The sequence below is a fragment of the Heterodontus francisci genome, chromosome 8 (assembly GCF_036365525.1).
Source record: "Heterodontus francisci isolate sHetFra1 chromosome 8, sHetFra1.hap1, whole genome shotgun sequence".
Classification (NCBI taxonomy): domain Eukaryota; kingdom Metazoa; phylum Chordata; class Chondrichthyes; order Heterodontiformes; family Heterodontidae; genus Heterodontus; species Heterodontus francisci.
The window spans coordinates 115,664,353-115,684,945 of record NC_090378.1 but is presented as its reverse complement, the minus strand read 5'-3'; the positions used below and the strand labels follow the sequence as shown (position 1 = coordinate 115,684,945).

Below are 20,593 nucleotides of genomic sequence, written 5' to 3'. Positions count from 1 at the left end.
AATGGACACACAGTCCCACCTGCTGTCCTGACACATCCCACAGTTATATATAATATATAATAATGGACACGCAGTCCCAACTCCTCTAGTGAAACATCCCACAGTTACATATAATAATGGACACACAGTCCCAACTCCTCTACTGAAACATCCCACAGTTATATATAATATATAATAAAGGACACACAGTCCCAACTCCTGTACTGACACATCCCACAGTTATATATAATATATAATAATGGAAGCACAGTCCCACCTCCTGTACTGACACATCACACAGTTATATATGATATATAATAATGGACACACAGTCCCACCTGCTGTACTGACACATCCCACAGTTATATATAATATATAATAATGGACACACAGTCCCAACTCCTCTACTGAAACATCCCACAGTTATATATAATATATAATAATGGACACACAGTCCCAACTCCTCTACTGAAACATCCCACAGTTATATATAATATATAATAATGGACACGCAGTCCCAACTCCTCTACTGAAACATTCCACAGTTATATATAATATATAATAATGGACACGCAGTCCCAACTCCTGTACTGACACATCACACAGTTATATATAATATAAAATAATGGACACACAGTCCCACCTGCTTTACTGACACATCCCACAGTTATATATAATATATAATAATGGACACGCAGTCCCAACTCCTCTACTGAAACATCCCACAGTTATATATAATATATAATAATGGACACACAGTCCCAACTCCTCTACTGAAACATCCCACAGTTATATATAATACATAATAAAGGACACACAGTCCCAACTCCTCTACTGAAACATCCCACAGTTATATATAATATATAATAATGGACACACAGTCCCAACTCCTCTACTGAAACATCCCACAGTTATATATAATATATAATAATGGACACGCAGTCCCAACTCCTCTACTAAAACATCCCACAGTTATATATAATATATAATAATGGACATGCAGTCCCAACTCCTGTACTGACATATCCCACAGTTATATATAATATATAATAATGGGCACGCAGTCCCAACACCTGTACTGACACATCCCACAGTTATATATAATATATAATAATGGACATGCAGTCCCAACTCCTGTACTGACATATCCCACAGTTATATACAATATATAATAATGGACACACAGTCCCAACTCCTCTACTGAAACATCCCACAGTTATATATAATATATAATAATGGACACACAGTCCCAACTCCTCTACTGAAACATCCCACAGTTATATATAATATATAATAATGGACACACAGTCCCACCTGCTGTACTGACACATCCCACAGTTATATATAATATATAATAATGGACACGCAGTCCCAACTCCTGTACTGACACATCCCACAGTTAAATATAATATAAAATAATGGACACACAGTCCCACCTGCTGTACTGACACATCCCACAGTTATATATAATATATAATAATGGACACACAGTCCCAACTCCTCTACTGAAACATCCCACGGTTATATATAATATATAATAATGGACACGCAGTCCCAACTCCTGTACTGACACATCCCACAGTTAAATATAATATAAAATAATGGACACACAGTCCCACCTGCTGTACTGACACATCCCTCAGTTATATATAATATATAATAATGGACATGCAGTCCCAACTCCTCTACTGAAACATCCCACAGTTATATATAATATATAATAATGGACACACAGCCCCACCTCCTGTACTGACACATCCCACAGTTATATATAATATATGATAAAGGACACACAGTCCCAACTCCTGTACTGACACATCCCACAGTTATATATAATACATAATAATGGACACACAGTCCCAACTCCTCTACTGAAACATCCCACAGTTATATATAATATATAATAAAGGACACACAGTCCCAACTCCTGTACTGACACATCCCACAGTTATATATAATATATAATAATGGAAGCACAGTCCCACCTCCTGCACTGACACATCCCACAGTTATATATAATATAAAATAATGGACACACAGTCCCACCTCCTGCAAATATACATCCCACAGTTATTTATAATATATAATAATGGACACACAGTACCACCTCCTTCAAATATACATCCCACAGTTATATATAATATAAATTAATGGACGCACAGTCCCACCTCCTGCACTGACACATCCCACAGTTATATATAATATATAATAATGGACACACAGTACCACTTCCTGCAAATATACATCCCACAGTTATATATAATATATAATAATGGACACACAGTCCCACCTCCTGTACTGACACAACCCACAGTTATATATAATATATAATAATGGACACACAGTACCACCTCCTGCAAATATACATCCCACAGTTATATATAATATATAATAATGGACACACAGTACCACCTCCTGCAAATATACATCCCACAGTTATATATAATATATAATAATGGACACACAGTACCACCTCCTGCAAATATACATCCCACAGTTATATATAATATATAATAATGGACACACAGTACCACCTCCTGCAAATATACATCCCACAGTTATATATAATATATAATAATGGACACACAGTACCACCTCCTGCAAATATACATCCCACAGTTATATATAATATATAATAATGGACACACAGTCCCACCTCCTCGACTGACACATCCCACAGTTATATGTAATATATAATAATGGACACACTGTCCCACCTCCTGTACTGACACATCCCACAGTTATATATAATATATAATAATGGACACACAGTCCCACCTCCTGCACTGACACATCCCACAGTTATATATAATATATAATAATGGACACACAGTCCCACCTCCTGCACTGACACAACCCACAGTTATATATAATATATAATAATGGACACACAGTCCCACCTCCTGCACTGACACATCCCACAGTTATATGTAATATATAATAATGGACACACAGTCCCACCTCCTGCACTGACACATCCCACAGTTATATATAATATATAATAATGGACACACAGTCCCACCTCCCGCACTGACACAACCCACAGTTATATATAATATATAATAATGGACACACAGTCCCACCTCCTGCACTGACACATCCCACAGTTATATATAATATATAATAATGGACACACAGTCCCACCTCCTGTACTGACACATCCCACAGTTACATATAATATATAATAATGGACACACAGTCCCACCTCCTGTACTGACACATCCCACAGTTATATATAATATATAATAATGGACACACAGTCCCACCTCCTGTACTGACACATCCCACAGTTACATATAATATATAATAATGGACACACAGTCCCACCTCCTGTACTGACACATCCCACAGTTATATATAATATATAATAATGGGCACACAGTCCCACCTCCTGCACTGACACTTCCCACAGTTATATATAATATATAATAATGGACACTCAGTCCCACCTCCTGTACTGACACATCCCACAGTTATATATAATATATAATAATGGACACACAGTCCCACCTCCTGTACTGACACATCCCACAGTTATATATAATATATAATAATGGACACACAGTCCCACCTCCTGTACTGACACATCCCACAGTTATATATAATATATAATAATGGACACTCAGTCCCACCTCCTGTACTGACACATCCCACAGTTATATATAATATATAATAATGGACACACAGTCCCACCTCCTGTACTGACACATCCCACAGTTACATATAATATATAATAATGGACACACAGTCCCACCTCCTGTACTGACACATCCCACAGTTATATATAATATATAATAATGGACACACAGTCCCACCTCCTGTACTGACACATCCCACAGTTACATATAATATATAATAATGGACACACAGTCCCACCTCCTGTACTGACACATCCCACAGTTACATATAATATATAATAATGGACACACAGTCCCACCTCCTGTACTGACACATCCCACAGTTATATATAATATATAATAATGGACACACAGTCCCACCTCCTGTACTGACACATCCCACAGTTACATATAATATATAATAATGGACACACAGTCCCACCTCCTGTACTGACATGTCCCACAGTTATATTTAATATGTAATAATCGACACACAGTCCCACCTCCTGTACTGACACATCCCACAGTTACATATAATATATAATAATGGACACACAGTCCCACCTCCTGTACTGACACATCCCACAGTTATATATAATATATAATAATGGACACACAGTCCCACCTCCTGTACTGACACATCCCACAGTTATATATAATATATAATAATGGACACACGGTCCCACCTCCTGTACTGACACATCCCACAGTTATATATAATATATAATAATGGACACACAGTCCCACCTCCTGTACTGACACATCCCACAGTTATATATAATATATAATAATGGACACACAGTCCCACCTCCTGTACTGACACATCCCACAGTTATATATAATATATAATAATGGACACACAGTCCCACCTCCTGCACTGACACAACCCACAGTTATATATAATATATAATAATGGACTCACAGTCCCACCTCCTGTACTGACACATCCCACAGTTATATATAATTTATGATAATGGACACACAGTCCCACCTCCTGTACTGACACATCCCACAGTTATATATAATATATAATAATGGACACACAGTCCCACCTCCTGTACTGACACATCCCACAGTTATATATAATATATAATAATGGACACACGGTCCCACCTCCTGCACTGACACAACCCACAGTTATATATAATATATAATAATGGACACACAGTCCCACCTCCTGTACTGACACATCCCACAGTTATATATAATTTATGATAATGGACACACAGTCCCACCTCCTGTACTGACACATCCCACAGTTATATATAATATATAATAATGGACACACAGTCCCACCTCCTGTACTGACACATCCCACAGTTATATATAATATATAATAATGGACACACGGTCCCACCTCCTGCACTGACACATCCCACAGTTATATATAATATATAATAATGGACACACAGTCCCACCTCCTTTACTGACACATCCCACAGTTATATATAATTTATGATAATGGACACACAGTCCCACCTCCTGTACTGACACATCCCACAGTTATATATAATATATAATAATGGACACACAGTCCCACCTCCTGTACTGACACATCCCACAGTTATATATAATATATAATAATGGACACACAGTCCCACCTCCTTTACTGACACATCCCACAGTTATATATAATTTATGATAATGGACACACAGTCCCACCTCCTTTACTGACACATCCCACAGTTATATATAATTTATGATAATGGACACACAGTCCCACCTCCTGTACTGACACATCCCACAGTTATATATAATATATAATAATGGACACACAGTCCCACCTCCTTTACTGACACATCCCACAGTTATATATAATTTATGATAATGGACACACAGTCCCACCTCCTTTACTGACACATCCCACAGTTATATATAATTTATGATAATGGACACACAGTCCCACCTCCTGTACTGACACATCCCACAGTTATATATAATATATAATAATGGACACACAGTCCCACCTCCTGTACTGACACATCCCACAGTTATATATAATATATAATAATGGACACACAGTCCCACTTCCTGTACTGACACATCCCACAGTTATATATAATATATAATAATGGACACACAGTCCCACCTCCTGTACTGACACATCCCACAGTTATATATAATATATAATAATGGACACACGGTCCCACCTCCTGCACTGACACATCCCACAGTTATATATAATATATAATAATGGACACACAGTCCCACCTCCTGTACTGACACATCCCACAGTTATATATAATATATAATAATGGACACACAGTCCCACCTCCTGTACTGACACATCCCACAGTTATATATAATATATAATAATGGACACACAGTCCCACCTCCTGTACTGACACATCCCACAGTTATATATAATATATAATAATGGACACACAGTCCCACCTCCTGTACTGACACATCCCACAGTTAAATATAATATATAATAATGGACACACAGTCCCACCTCCTGTACTGACACATCCCACAGTTAAATATAATATATAATAATGGACACACAGTCCCACCTCCTGTACTGACACATCCCACAGTTATATTTATTATATAATAAACAGACGGTGTATTAAAACAGTTGCTTCAATCTCCTGTCTTATCTATCTGGGAAATATTTCCTGTTTTGTGCATTGCTGCCACATGTGTCGATGAGAGTGTTGACAAAAACATTCCCCTGAACGGTGTGAGGAATTGGGAAAGGATGGAGGAGTTTCGAGAGGACGAGGAGCTGCTGTCTTCATCAGTGAGAATCTCACAGCTCTGGAGATTTGACATTTTGCTTCATTCGATTCTCTCTGGGTTCTGGTGGAGTCGCTTCATGAGCACAGACTAATTATTGATCATTATTATTGACCCCCCATCCCAGGTCAGACACCCCAGGTCAGTTACTATGGAAACAGGTTTATTCTCATCTGATTGGACAATCTGGGTGACACAATTTCCACCAATCAAAATCCAATTTAGAAAAGTGTCAAAATGAATAAAATTGAAATCATAAATAGAAAGCAAACTGAACAAATTAAAGCCTGATGTTATTTTCACGATCCACTGCACACTCCTGTCCCTGTGGTGCCCACCGCAGCCTGAAGGCCTCAAGTGACCCAGCAGACACCCCCTGCTCCTTCTCCAGGGCCTCCTGAGTGGGGACAAAGCTGTGTTAGAGAGACTGGCAGCCAGTGCCACCACCCCCACGGGTCCCATCCAACTCAGGCCTGTGGATGGACACCTTGGCCAGGCCCAGGAGCAGACCCACGAGGAGGGGCCTCCAACCTGCCCACTCCCCTCTGCACTGGGTGGCCAAAGATCAGGAGCGTGGGCCTGAATTGGAACCAGAGGATGAGGAGCAGCCCCTTCAAATAATGGAACAGGGGCCACAACCTCTCCCACTCCATGTAGACATGATCCACCGACTCTGAAACTCACTCTTTTCAAATGGTCCATGAGGAAGAGCAGAGTCAGCAACAGAGACATCACATTTACAGAAACACCCCTCCCCTTTTTTCCAGGGCACAGGCAGGTGAGCTCGGTTTGCTGGGAGATTTTCATTTTCCAGGAATTGAGTGGCTCCAGGCTTTTCCATCTGATGTGGTGGGAAGAGCAGCTGGAAGATTTATCATCGACAAGTAGAATTCCCAACTTTCCCAAGCACGGCAGCATGGAATTCAAACAGAGAGAGAGAGAAAGAGTGACAGTGGGAGAGAGAGAGAGAAAGAGAGACAGTGGGAGAGAGAGAGAGAGACAGTGAGATTGAGAGAGAAACAGAGACAGTGGGAGAGAGAGAGAGAGAGAATGAGACAGTGGGGGAGAGAGAGAGAGAGAAACAGAGACAGTGGGAGAGAGAGAGAGAAAAACAGACAGTGGGAGAGAGAAAATGAGAGAAACAGCAACAGTGGGGGAGAGAGAGAGAGACAGTGGGGGAGAGAGAGAGAGAAACAGAGACAGTGGGAGAGAGAGAAAGAGAGAGAGTGAGTGAGACAATGGGGGAGAGAGAGAGAAACAGAGAAAGTGGGAGAGAGAGAGAGACAGTGGGGGAGAGAAAGAGAGAAACAGAGACAGTGGGAGAAAGAGAGAGTGAGAGTGGGGGGGGGAGAGAGAGAAACAGACAGTGGGAGAGAGAGAGATAGAGCAACAGAGATAGCTGGAGAGAGAGAGTGAGAGAAAGAGAGAGAGAGGTGGGAGAGTGAGATAGACAGAGGGAGAGAGTGAGAGAGACAGATTGAGGCAGAGTTAGAGAGAAGGAGAGACTTAGCGTGAGCGATAGAGACAGAAAGAGAAGCACAGAGAGAGAGAGCCCAAGAATGAGATACAGAGAGTGATAGAGAGAGAAATGGCTGGATTTCCCAATGGACATGGGGACACTGACGTCGGGCCTATATGAGGGTCCCGAGCCTGCCCATGTCAACAGCACTCGCCAGGACATCCTTCTGGGAGGCAGCCCCCTGATTGGTCTCCTCCGCACTTGCTGTCCTATTAATGATGGCTGTCAGGCTCCCGAGCCTGTAGGCCCAATCAGAGGGCCCGCAGTGATGTCAGGCTGGCAGCTCCACTGGGAGAGGTGGGCCCTGCTGAAACAGGCAGGTGCGAGTGAGGGCCCCTCAACATGAAGACTTCCTCGGCTGCTTGCAGAGGAATAGTAAAATAAAAAGGGCTGAAGCCAGTTGGGCCATTGGGTTGAAGAGGGTCAGGGTTATGGTTAGGAAACCTCACCACAGGATTATTCACAGGCGGGACTGCCGCTTTTCATCCCTGTAGCTCCGTCATTGGGACATGGAGTCTCCGTCTCTGAGCGTCCTCTGGCCTGCTGCCGGGAAGCCACCTCCATTGAGCTGGGCTTCCACACACGGGGGTGGGGAGGTGGGTGGGGAGGCCGCTCCGACGTTGGTAAAATACCATCAGCGGCTCAAAACGGCCCCGAAGTGGGGCCTTCATTGCTCTAATTGTCTGCCCGTCTCCATGGAGCTGCCAGCTGACCCGGTTCCCAGTCCGCCTTGGGGAAAGTAACCCGGAGGCGGGAATGTGTCAGGGAGCCGTGTTGACACGTTTCCCCGCTTTTTTCCCAGTCCCCCCAACCTCCAACCCAGAACCCGTCTCCATGGCACCGGGAAAATTCACCACAGATTAAGAGACAGAGAAAGAGAGTGAGAGAAACTGAGAGAGAGAAAGAGACAGAGTACGGGAAAACAGTAAGAGAGGAACAGAATGTGAGAGAAACACAAAGAAGCAGAGACAGAGTGAAACACACCGAGAGCAACAGAGAAAGAGAAAGATAGAAGCACACCCTCACCAAGGCGTAGACAGTGAGAAGCACACAGAAAGACAGAGACAGATACAAAGGGACAGACATACACAGCCACAGGTAAAGATACACAGAGAGAGACACACAGTGACAGTGAGAGACAGAGAGAGGGTGAGAGTGAGTGAGTGAAACAGAGAGCAGAGGATATTGTACAGCCCCTGCACTGGAAGCTGTCAGTGTGGTTTACGTTCGGTAAAGGAACCAAGCTCAGACTGAGTAAGTAAACTCCAATCCTCCGTTATTAATCCTTCAAATACTGAAACATTCTAAAACACAAATGCTGAATAGTGGAAGGTGTTAGTAAGGAGCTGCAGTCAATGAAATGGTTCATTGAAGAGCACTGTGTATAACAGGGTGCCCAGCTGTATTTCTTTAGTTACATTCCCTCTTTAACCAACAAGATATAAGTAACCAACTTTTACCGAGTGTGTAGAGGAGATCTGGACGTTTGCAGACTGTGGTCACATTCCTGCTCCATGGAGTGAAATCCCTCACTAGACTCCTGCCAGTCTCAGTGTGAGCTCTGGGTCTCTGTCACAGTCTCTGATATAACTGATCTCAGCACCAGCACAGTGAGACACCGAGGTCCCACCTTCCCCAGCTTTAACTCTGTTCTGTCCACTCCCTGCTTATCTCTTGTCAAAGTTCTGATGACAAACAGTGACAGCAGGGCTCGCAATCCAGTGGCTTCAGTGTTCCAGGGTTTTGGGGAGACTCTCAGTTGCTTTGTCTTTGGGTCGAGTTCAGCCGATATTTATCTCTGAACTGACATTGCTAAAAATGTTCATTTACCTCATTGCTGTTTGTGGGATCTTGCTGTGCACAAATTGTCTGCCACATTTCCTACATTCCAACAGTGACTGCTCTTTAAACAAGTCCTTCATTGTCTGTAAATGACTTTGGGAGGTCCTGAGGTGTGAAATACTCGATATAAATACAAGTCTTTCTTTTCTTTTTATTAACCGGGAGCTCCCACAATACCCCAGTTAATTAAAGCTGAACCCAGCAGAAAATCCACAGAAAACTGACTAATGTTTGTCTGATTTGTCTGTGTGTTTATTAGACATGACTGAGCAGATAGCAAGAGTTTCAGCAGCAACAAAGGTGTTACTCTAGTGCCCCTCCCACTTTCCCCATCGACTTACATAATACTTACGGGGAAAGGGCTCAGCACCTGCCATCGACTGGTTAAATGTCACCCCTCTAGACTACAGGTCTCCCGCAATCTGCTCTCCATCTCTCTCCTGAAGGCACTATCTCTGGCTGGGTCACAGCTCCACCCTCCCCAAGTGGCCTCATTCCTCCAAGTGTGAGCCGGGAGGTTGAGAATGGCAGGCTATTCGACTGTGAGGTTTTAGTGTTGTCTCAGTGGGTAACACTCTCACCTCTGAGTCAGAATGTTGTGGCTTCAAGTCCCACTCCAGAGACTGGAGCACATAATCCAGGCTGACACTGCAGTGCAGTATTGAGGGAGTGCTGCACTGTCAGAGGTGCTGTCTTTCAGATGAGACAAACTGACGTCTGCCCTCTCAGGTGAATGTAAAGGATCCCACTGCACTATTAGAAGAGCAGGGGAGTTCTCCTCGGTGTTCTGGACAATGTTTATCATTCAACCAACGGCACTGAAAATCAGATTATCTGCTCAATATCACTCAGCTGTCTGGAATCTTGCTTTGTACAATCAGCCATAAAGCACTTTGGGATATCCTGAGGTGGTGACAGGCGATATAGAAATGCAAGTCTTTCTTTGAGGTTGGAGGCTCCTGATCCTGACCCTCGCCCATTGTCCGCACACTCTCACCTTCCAGGGGTCATGGGATCATTCGGAGCAGTGACCCTGCCTGACCCCAGTACACTGAGACTAATTATAGCCTCACCCTTGACCTCACCCCAGTGCTGGGCAGGAAGGTTTTAACTGAAATCTAGAACCTTCTACCCTGACATCCAACCCTTCTCCATCCCTCCATCCTTCTCCCCCGTCTGAGACTAAACCAGACTGTTCACAGCCTTGGTGTCATATTTCTGACCTCATGTTCCGGCCATCACTAAGACCCCCTATTTCCACCGCAGTAACATCACACGACTGTGTCCCTGCTCAGCTCATCTGCTCATCATCTTCCTCCTTTATCTCCATTTGTGGCTTAGTGTCATATTTCTGTTTTATAATGCTCCTGTGAAGCACATTGAGATGTTTGATTACATTAAAGATGCTATGCATCACAGCTGCCACCATGTAATGAGAAGCTTTTTATGTTGTCTGATGCAACATTAATGAGGTATGTGGAGTTCTGGCTGTTGAAGATCTCAAACAGGTTTATTAACAGCTAACTATTATATGCAGCACAGAGCTAACTATTTACAGAAGCTGCCTCCTGGAGTTACAGTTGCAGAGTGAGACTGGCATGTAGGCACATGACTGTATCCTGGTACTCAGCTCATTTGCATATTAAGATCTTAAAGGTACATTACTCTTAAAAGCAATCACACCACATATAAATACAAGTTATTGTTTTGGTTGTTGTTATTTCTGAAGTGTGTTGATACAAGTCTGCTCCAATGTTCTCAGAGAAAGTTCTCCCGATGTGTATGTGTGATCTGAGATTTGTTAACACTGAGCCTGTTTCCTCCAGATAGACTGATCTATAGTTCGAGCTTCCTGTCAGGTTAACAGTGTCTGAAAGGGACACTGAGTCTTTAAACACTCTTACTATAACCATTTCAGTGCTGAATTGGTGGTAACTCTTCATTACAGATTTTAAAAACTGTCCAACACGATTTAACCACCTGAACATCAAACGATTCAATGTATTTATATTTAGACTAAACTTAGCAAGCAAGGCAAAACAGAAGGAAATCAAGAATTAGTGATTCTCACCTCAAATGGTTAAACACAAACAGGAGTTCATCAACCCAGCTGTCTGTTATCCAATGTGAATTCCAATGTAGAAACACCCACAGAGAGACACAGACGAACATATACATAGACCACTCAAATAGACTCAAAACACACAAATAAACATAGAACACACAAACACACATGACACAGAAATATACACACAAATATCGAGCGATAACACACATACACGCAAAACACACAAATATACATGCAGAACACACTAATATGCACACAAAACGTACAAAAATATACAGAGAACACAGAAACATAGACACAGAACACAAAAATGCACACAGATAACACAAATATATACTGAAACACATAAATATACAAAGAACAGACAAATACAGGAAGAACCAAATAATAGATATTGTTCCGACCAAGGTGGGAGAAATACACTATTAATTCAGTCCCGCTTCTCCACAGGTCACAGCTGTTTCTTAGGAATAGAAGGAATAATAAAATAAGTCAGTTTGTCACGTTCTGGTAGGAAGTTCTTCGGTTGAATGAGGTGTCCCAGAGTTGAATAATTGGATGCCACTCAAAGTCTCTCCAGGAGAGGTTGATGAACAGTCTGTGATAGGTAGGTGTTCAGGGAAATTCAGCTACAACAGGCATCACATAGGGCTTTCAGCAGGGGTGTAGCAACAAGTTTGGGGGGTAGATTGGCCATTATAAATTGCCCCTTGTATAGGTAGGTGGTAGGGAAATATATAGGGACAGGTGAGGATGTGGTAGGAATATGGGATTAGTGTAGGATTAGTATAAATAGGTGGTTAATGGTCGGCACAGACTCGGTGGGCCGAAGGGCCTGTTTCAGTGCTGTATCTCTAAATCTAAAAATAAAATCTAAAATTTGCTTCGGGCTCACAGCAGCAGTATTGCAGTAGAAGCTTTCTTCAGGTTCCAGGATTTCCCAAAACAGCAGGCAACAGGAACCATGCTGGATGCAGGAATTCTTCAGAGACAGGAGGCAATCGGAATCTGCCACCTTTCAAATACAGGGTTTCTTTTCAAGAGATGCAAGTTTCCTTTACAGAGAGAGGTCTTTTTTGGTCTTCAACTTTGATCTCAAGGCAGATCAACAACCACATTTCAAATGCCTGCTTTTTGTCTAACTCATTGGATTTTAAAAGGGTCTGAAGTGTCAGTAAACCTTCCTGAGCCGATCACATGACCAGACATAGAGTATCCACTGTCATTCAAAGTGATGCTCTGAGGAGGTCAAACCCCCCCGGCTGGCTTCCTTGAAACGGTTTGCTTTTCCTATTCTTGTATACAAAGTCAGAATCCAAAAATTTCAGCTAGATGCAGGTGTCCATGTCCACTGGAAATCCTGTTTTCAGTTTTAAAAACACATAGAATTCTAAGATTTTAGTACACAAATAAATCTCTTGTAACAATATACAGAACACACACATATACACACAACAAATAAATATTTGTAGAAAACACAAACGTATACAGAACACATCAATATACACACAGGAGGCGGTGGCGTAGTGGTATTATCACTAGACTAGTAACCCAGAGACCAAGGGTACTGATCTGGAGACATGGGTTCAAATGCCACCACAATTTGAATTTAATTAATAAATCTGGAATTAAAAGCTAGTCTAATGATGGCCATGAAACCAATGTCGATTGTTGTAAAATGCCCTTTAGGGAAGGAAATCTGCTGTCCTTACCTGGTCTGGGCGACATGTGACTCCAGACCCACAGTAATGTGGTCAACTCTTACATGTCCTCTAGCCACTCACTATCCCCGGGTATGTCATGTCCCACCGGCAGGGCAGAGGTGGCGGGACAGTGGTCAACAGTAGGGAGGGAGTTGCCCTGGGAGTCCTCAACATCGACTCCGGACCCCATGAAGTCTCATGGCATCAGGTCAAACAGAGGCAAGGTAACCTCCTACTGATTCCCACCTACCACCCTCCCTCAGCTGATGACTCAGTATTCCTCCATGTTGAACAGCACTTGGAGGAAGCACTGAGGGTGGCAAGGGCACAAAATGTACTCTGGGTGGGGGACTTCAATGTCCTTCACCAAGAGTGGCTCGGTAGCACCACTACTGACCGAGCAGGCCGAGTACTAAAGGACATAACTGCTAGACTGGGTCTGCGGCAGGTGGTGGGGGAACCAACACGAGGGAAAAACATACTTGACCTCGTCTTCACCAATCTGCCTGCTGCAGATGCATCTGTCCATGACAGTATTGGTAGGAGTGACCACCGCACAGCCATTGTGGAGACGAGGTCCTGTCTTCACATTGAGGATACCCTCCATCGTGTTGTGTGGCACTACCACCGTGCTAAATGGGATAGATTTCGAACAGATCTAGCAATGCAAAACTGGGCATCCATAAGGCGCTGTGGGCCATCAGCAGCAGCAGCAGAATTGTACTGAACCACAATCTGTAACCTCATGGCCCGGCATATCCCCCACTCTACCATTACCATCAAGCCAGGAGACCAACCCTGGTTCAATGAAGAGTGCAGGAGGGCATGCCAGGAGCAGCACCAGGCATACCTCAAAATGAGGTGTCAACCTGGTGAAGCTACAACACAGGACTATCTGCGTGCCAAACTGCGTAAGCAGCATGCAATAGACAGAGCTAAGCGATCCCATAACCAAACGATCAGATCTCAGCTCTGCAGTCCTGCCACATCCAGTCATGAATGGTGGTGGACAATTAAACAACTAACTGGAGGAGGTGACTCCACAAATATCCCCATCCTCAATGATGTGGGAGCCCAGCACATCAGTGTGAAAGATAAGGCTGAAGCATTTGCAACAATCAGCCAGAAGTTGATGATTCATCTCGGCCTCCTCCTGAAGTCCCCAGCATCACTGATGTCAGACTTCAGCCAATTCGATTCACTCCGCGTGATATCAAGAAACGACTGAAGGCACTGGATACTGCAAAAGCGATGGATCCTGACAACATTCCGGCAATAGTACTGAAGACCTGTGCTCCAGAACTTGCCGCGCCCCTAGCCAAGCTATTCCAGTACAGCTAAAACACTGGCATCTACCCGGCAATGTGGAAAATTGCCCAGGTATGTCCTGTACACAAAAAGCAGGACAAGTCCAACCCAGTCATTATCGCCCCATCAGCCTACTCTCAATCATCAGTAAAGTGATGGAAGGTGTCATCAACAGTGCCATCAAGCAGCACTTGCTTCGCGATAACCTGATCAGTGATGCTCTGTTTGGGTTCCGCCAGGGCTACTCAGCTCCTGACCTCATTACAGCCTTGGTTCAAACATGGACAAAAGAGCTGAACTCAAGAGGTGAGGTGAGAGTGACTGCCCTTGACATCAAGGCAGCATTGGATCGAGCATGGCATCAAGGAGCCCGAGCAAAACTGAAGTCAATGGGAAACAGGCGGAAAACCCTCTGCTGGTTGGAGTCATACTTAGTGTAACGGAAGATGGTTGTGTTGTTGGATGTCAATCATCTGAGCTCCAGGACATCACTGCAGGAGTTCCTCAGGGTAGTGTCCTCGGCCCAACCATCTTCAGCTGCTTCATCAATGACTTTCCTTCAATCATAAGGTGAGAAATGGGGATGTTCGCTGATGATTGCACAATGTTCAGCACCATTTGTGACTCCTCAGATACTGAAGCAGTCAGTGTAGAAATGCAGCAAGACCTGGACAATATCCAGGCTTGGGCTGATAAGTGGAAAGTAACATTCGCGCCACACAAGTGCCAGGCAATGACCATCTCCAACATGAGAGAATCTAACCATCTCCCCTTGACATTTAATGGCATTACTATCGCTGAATCCCACTCTATCAATATCCTAGGGGTTACCATTGACCAGAAACTGAACTGGAATAGCCATATAAATACCGTAGCTACAAGAGCAGGTCAGAGGCTAGGAATCCTGCGGCGAGTAACTCACCTCCTGACTCCCCAAAGACTGTTCACCATCTACGAGGCACAAGTCAGGAGTGTGATGGAATACTCTCCACTTGCCTGGATGGGTGCAGCTCCAACAACACTCAAGAAGCTCGACACCAGCCCACTTGATTGGCACACCATCCACAAACATTCACTCCCTCCACCACCGACGCACAGTGATAGCAGTGTGTACCATCTACAAGATGCACTGGGCGGCACAGTGGCGCAGTGGTAAGCACCGCAGCCTCACAGCTGCAGGGACCCGGGTTCGATTCTGGGTACTGCCTGTGCGGAGTTTGCAAGTTCTCCCTGTAACCGCATGGGTTTCCGCTGGGTGCTCCGGTTTCCTCGCACAGCCAAAGACTTGCAGGTTGATAGGTAAATTGGACATTGTAAATTGTCCCTAGTGCAGGTAGGTGGTAGGGAATATGGGATTACTGCAGGGTTATTATAAATGGGTGGTTGTTGGTTGGCACAGACTCGGTGGGCCGAAGGGCCTGTTTCAGTGCTGTATCTCCAAATAAAAATAAATAAATAAGATGCACCAAGGCTCTTTCGACAGCACCTTCCAAACACGCGACCTCTATCACCTCAAAGGACAAGAGCAGCAGATGCATGGGAACATCACCACCTATATGTTCCTGTCCAAGTCACACACCATCCTGACTTGGAACTATGTCGCCGTTCCTTCACTGTCGCTGGGTTAAAATCCTGGATCTCCCTTCCTAACAGCACTGTGGGTGTACCTACACCACACGGACTACAGCAGTTCAAGAAGGCAGCTTATCACCACCTTCTCAAGGGCAATTAGGGATGGGCAATAAATGCTGGCCTAGCCAGTGACGCCCACATCCCATGAATGAATAAAAAAAACAATATATACACAGAACACGCAAATATGCACACAGATCCCACAGATAGGAACACAAACACACAAATATACAAAGGGAATGCACAAATATGTACACAACATGCAAAAATACACACAAAGCACACAAACATGCAGTGATTAACAGTTTTTCTCTTCTCTTTCAGGCCAAAAGAAGTCTCAACCCACACTGACCCTGATGCCCCCCTCCCCAGAGGAGGTCAAGGCCAAGGGCACTGCCACCCTGTTGTGCCTTGCCGATCACTTCTATCCCGATGAAGTGGGGGTGGAGTGGAAGAAGGATGGTGCAGCCATTTCGGCCGGGGTTCAGACCAGCAACTACCTGCGAGCTTCGGACAGCACCTACAGTGTCAGCAGCCTGCTGACCATCTCTGGCTCTGACTGGGAGTCCAACGCCCGCTTCTCCTGTGCCCTCACCCACGAGACCCTGTCCTCTCCCCTCAGTAAGAGTGTGAGCAGATCAGAATGTGTGTAGAGTGTTAGAGACAGTCCGCAGAGGAGACACAACTTTAAATATAACAGGGGTGAGCTGGGAGGATAAAGGTCATTGTCAGCACGGAATTTCAACTCTCTTCCTTCTCGTGACTGGGTCTGAGACACTTCTGAGGATCAGGGGTTAAGGCTCGAAATTGGGACAGTGTAGAGGGAGCTTTACTCTGTATCTAACCCGTACTGTACCTGCCCTGGGAGTGTTTGATGGGACAGTGTAGAGGGAGCTTTACTCTGTATCTAACTCATTTTTTTTTCCTGCACAGCGTCTGGGAGCTTCGATTGCCATCTGGTCACCATCAGTCATCTCAGGCAGGGGCTTAGGGGAAAGTGATTCAGTTTTGTAATGTGGTGTGAATAAAGGGAGGAAAATTCCATCTAAAGAGCTGCCCTTCATGTGCTTGTCCTGGGAGTGTTTGATGGGGACAATGTAGAGGGAGCTTTACTCTGTATCTAACCCGTGCTGTACCTGCCCTGGGAGTGTTTGATGGGGACAGTGTAGAGGGATCTTTACTCTGTATCTAACCCGTGCTGTACCTGCCCTGGGAGTGTTTGATTGGACAATGTAGAGGGAGCTTTATTCTGTATCTAACCCGTACTGTACCTGCCCTGGGAGTGTTTGATGGGGACAGTGTAGAGGGAGCTTTACTCTGTATCTAACCCCGTGCTGTACCTGCCCTGGGAGTGTTTGATTGGACAATGTAGAGGGAGCTTTACTCTGTATCTAACCCGTACTGTACCTGCCCTGGGAGTGTTTGATTGGACAATGTAGAGGGAGCTTTACTCTGTATCTAACCCGTACTGTACCTGCCCTGGGAGTGTTTGATTGGAACAGTGTAGAGGGATCTTTACTCTGTATCTAACCCGTACTGTACCTGCCCTGGGAGTTTTTGATTGGACAATGTAGAGGGAGCTTTATTCTGTATCTAACCCGTACTGTACCTGCCCTGGGAGTGTTTGATTGGACAATGTAGACTCGTGCTGTCAAGTAAAACCTCTCTAAGATGCTGAAGACTGTCAGCTGAGCTAAAATAATGTGAACCTCAGAAGTCGCCGCTTCAGTAAACCAGACCTCCTTCCTGCTCACTCTGCAGTTACAATTTAAAGTTTAGTCTCTGTTTAAAGCGACAGGATTCTCATGTTATTGAGAAAGTCTCCACAACTGTTTTAATAAACCTTCATTCTCCCTGTGAATTTCTCCAGCTACCTCTCGCTGGGCTGTTTATTCAAGTCTTTTTTCTGTAAATGTAAATCTGTAAAAGGTAATAAACATTAAGAATATTCAGTAAATGTCTTGGGAGTGTTTGGAAACTTTTGAACTACAAGAAAGCCCCCAGCGATTTAACATCCGCAGCACTTAAAGCAGCCAGAAGTACTGCACAAAGAACAGCTAGGCGTTGCGCAAACGACTACTGGCAACACCTATGCAGTCATATTCAGCTGGCCTCAGACACCGGAAACATCAGAGGAATGTATGATGGCATGAAGAGAGCTCTTGGGCCAACCATCAAGAAGATCACCCCCCTCAAATCTAAATCGGGGGACATAATCACTGACCAACGCAAACAGATGGACCGCTGGGTTGAGCACTACCTAGAACTGTACTCCAGGGAGAATGCTGTCACTGAGACTGCCCTCAATGCAGCCCAGCCTCTACCAGTCATGGATGAGCTGGACATACAGCCAACCAAATCGGAACTCAGTGATGCCATTGATTCCCTAGCCAGCGGAAAAGCCCCTGGGAAGGACAGCATTACCCCTGAAATAATCAAGAGTGCCAAGCCTGCTATACTCTCAGCACTACATGAACTGCTATGCCTGTGCTGGGACGAGGGAGCAGTACCCCAGGACATGCGCGATGCCAACATCATCACCCTCTATAAAAACAAAGGTGACCGCGGTGACTGCAACAACTACCGTGGAATCTCCCTGCTCAGCATAGTGGGGAAAGTCTTTGCTCGAGTCGCTCTGAACAGGCTCCAGAAGCTGGCCGAGCGCGTCTACCCTGAGGCACAGTGTGGCTTTCGTGCAGAGAGATCGACTATTGACATGCTGTTCTCCCTTCGTCAGATACAGGAGAAATGCCGTGAACAACAGATGCCCCTCTACATTGCTTTCATTGATCTCACCAAAGCCTTTGACCTCGTCAGCAGACGTGGTCTCTTCAGACTACTAGAAAAGATCGGATGTCCACCAAAGCTACTAAGTATCATCACCTCATTCCATGACAATATGAAAGGCACAATTCAACATGGTGGCTCCTCATCAGAGCCCTTTCCTATCCTGAGTGGTGTGAAACAGGGCTGTGTTCTCGCACCCACACTTTTTGGGATTTTCTTCTCCCTGCTGCTTTCACATGCGTTCAAATCCTCTGAAGAAGGAATTTTCCTCCACACAAGATCAGGGGGCAGGTTGTTCAACCTTGCCCGTCTAAGAGCGAAGTCCAAAGTACGGAAAGTCCTCATCAGAGAACTCCTCTTTGCTGACGATGCTGCTTTAACATCTCACACTGAAGAATGCCTGCAGAGTCTCATCGACAGGTTTGCGTCTGCCTGCAATGAATTTGGCCTAACCATCAGCCTCAAGAAAACGAACATCATGGGGCAGGATGTCAGAAATGCTCCATCCATCAATATTGGCGACCACGCTCTGGAAGTGGTTCAAGAGTTCACCTACCTAGGCTCAACTATCACCAGTAACCTGTCTCTAGATGCAGAAATCAACAAGCGCATGGGTAAGGCTTCCACTGCTATGTTCAGACTGGCCAAGAGAGTGTGGGAAAATGGCGCACTGACACGGAACACAAAAGTCCGAGTGTATCAGGCCTGTGTCCTCAGTACCTTGCTCTACGGCAGCGAGGCCTGGACAACGTATGCCAGCCAAGAGCGACGTCTCAATTCATTCCATCTTCGCTGCCTTCGGAGAATACTTGGCATCAGGTGGCAGGACTATATCTCCAACACAGAAGTCCTTGAAGCGGCCAACATCCCCAGCTTATACACACTACTGAGTCAGCGGCGCTTGAGATGGCTTGGCCATGTGAGCCGCATGGAAGATGGCAGGATCCCCAAAGACACATTGTACAGCGAGCTCGCCACTGGTATCAGACCCACCGGCCGTCCATGTCTCCGTTATAAAGACGTCTGCAAACGCGACATGAAATCGTGTGACATTGATCACAAGTCGTGGGAGTCAGTTGCCAGCATTCGCCAGAGCTGGCGGGCAGCCATAAAGACAGGGCTAAATTGTGGCGAGTCGAAGAGACTTAGTAGTTGGCAGGAAAAAAGACAGAGGCGCAAGGGGAGAGCCAACTGTGCAACAGCCCCAACAAACAAATTTCTCTGCAGCACCTGTGGAAGAGCCTGTCACTCCAGAATTGGCCTTTATAGCCACTCCAGGCGCTGCTTCACAAACCACTGACCACCTCCAGGCGCGTATCCATTGTCTCTCGAGATAAGGAGGCCCAAAAAGAAAAGAAGTTTGGAAATGTCCCACCTCAATGTCAGTTGATTGGCT

At 44.8% G+C, this 20,593-nt stretch overlaps 1 long non-coding RNA gene and 1 gene segment (V, D, J or C); one reads left to right on the top strand and one right to left on the bottom strand.

The window, feature by feature from the left end:
- Positions 1–9,481, bottom strand: part of LOC137373089 (uncharacterized) — a 41,849-nt gene extending 32,368 nt beyond the window's left edge. The window contains exon 1 of the long non-coding RNA XR_010975581.1: positions 9,318–9,481. This is a non-coding gene — a long non-coding RNA (uncharacterized lncRNA). The remainder of the gene's footprint in view (positions 1–9,317) is intronic.
- Positions 1–18,328, top strand: part of LOC137373088 (Ig kappa chain V region Mem5-like) — a 41,108-nt gene extending 22,780 nt beyond the window's left edge. Inside the window, 2 exon segments of the V gene segment in view lie at positions 9,080–9,111; positions 16,735–18,328. Of these exon segments, the coding sequence occupies positions 9,080–9,111; positions 16,735–17,063 (361 nt within the window).
- The last annotated feature ends 2,265 nt before the right edge of the window (positions 18,329–20,593 follow it).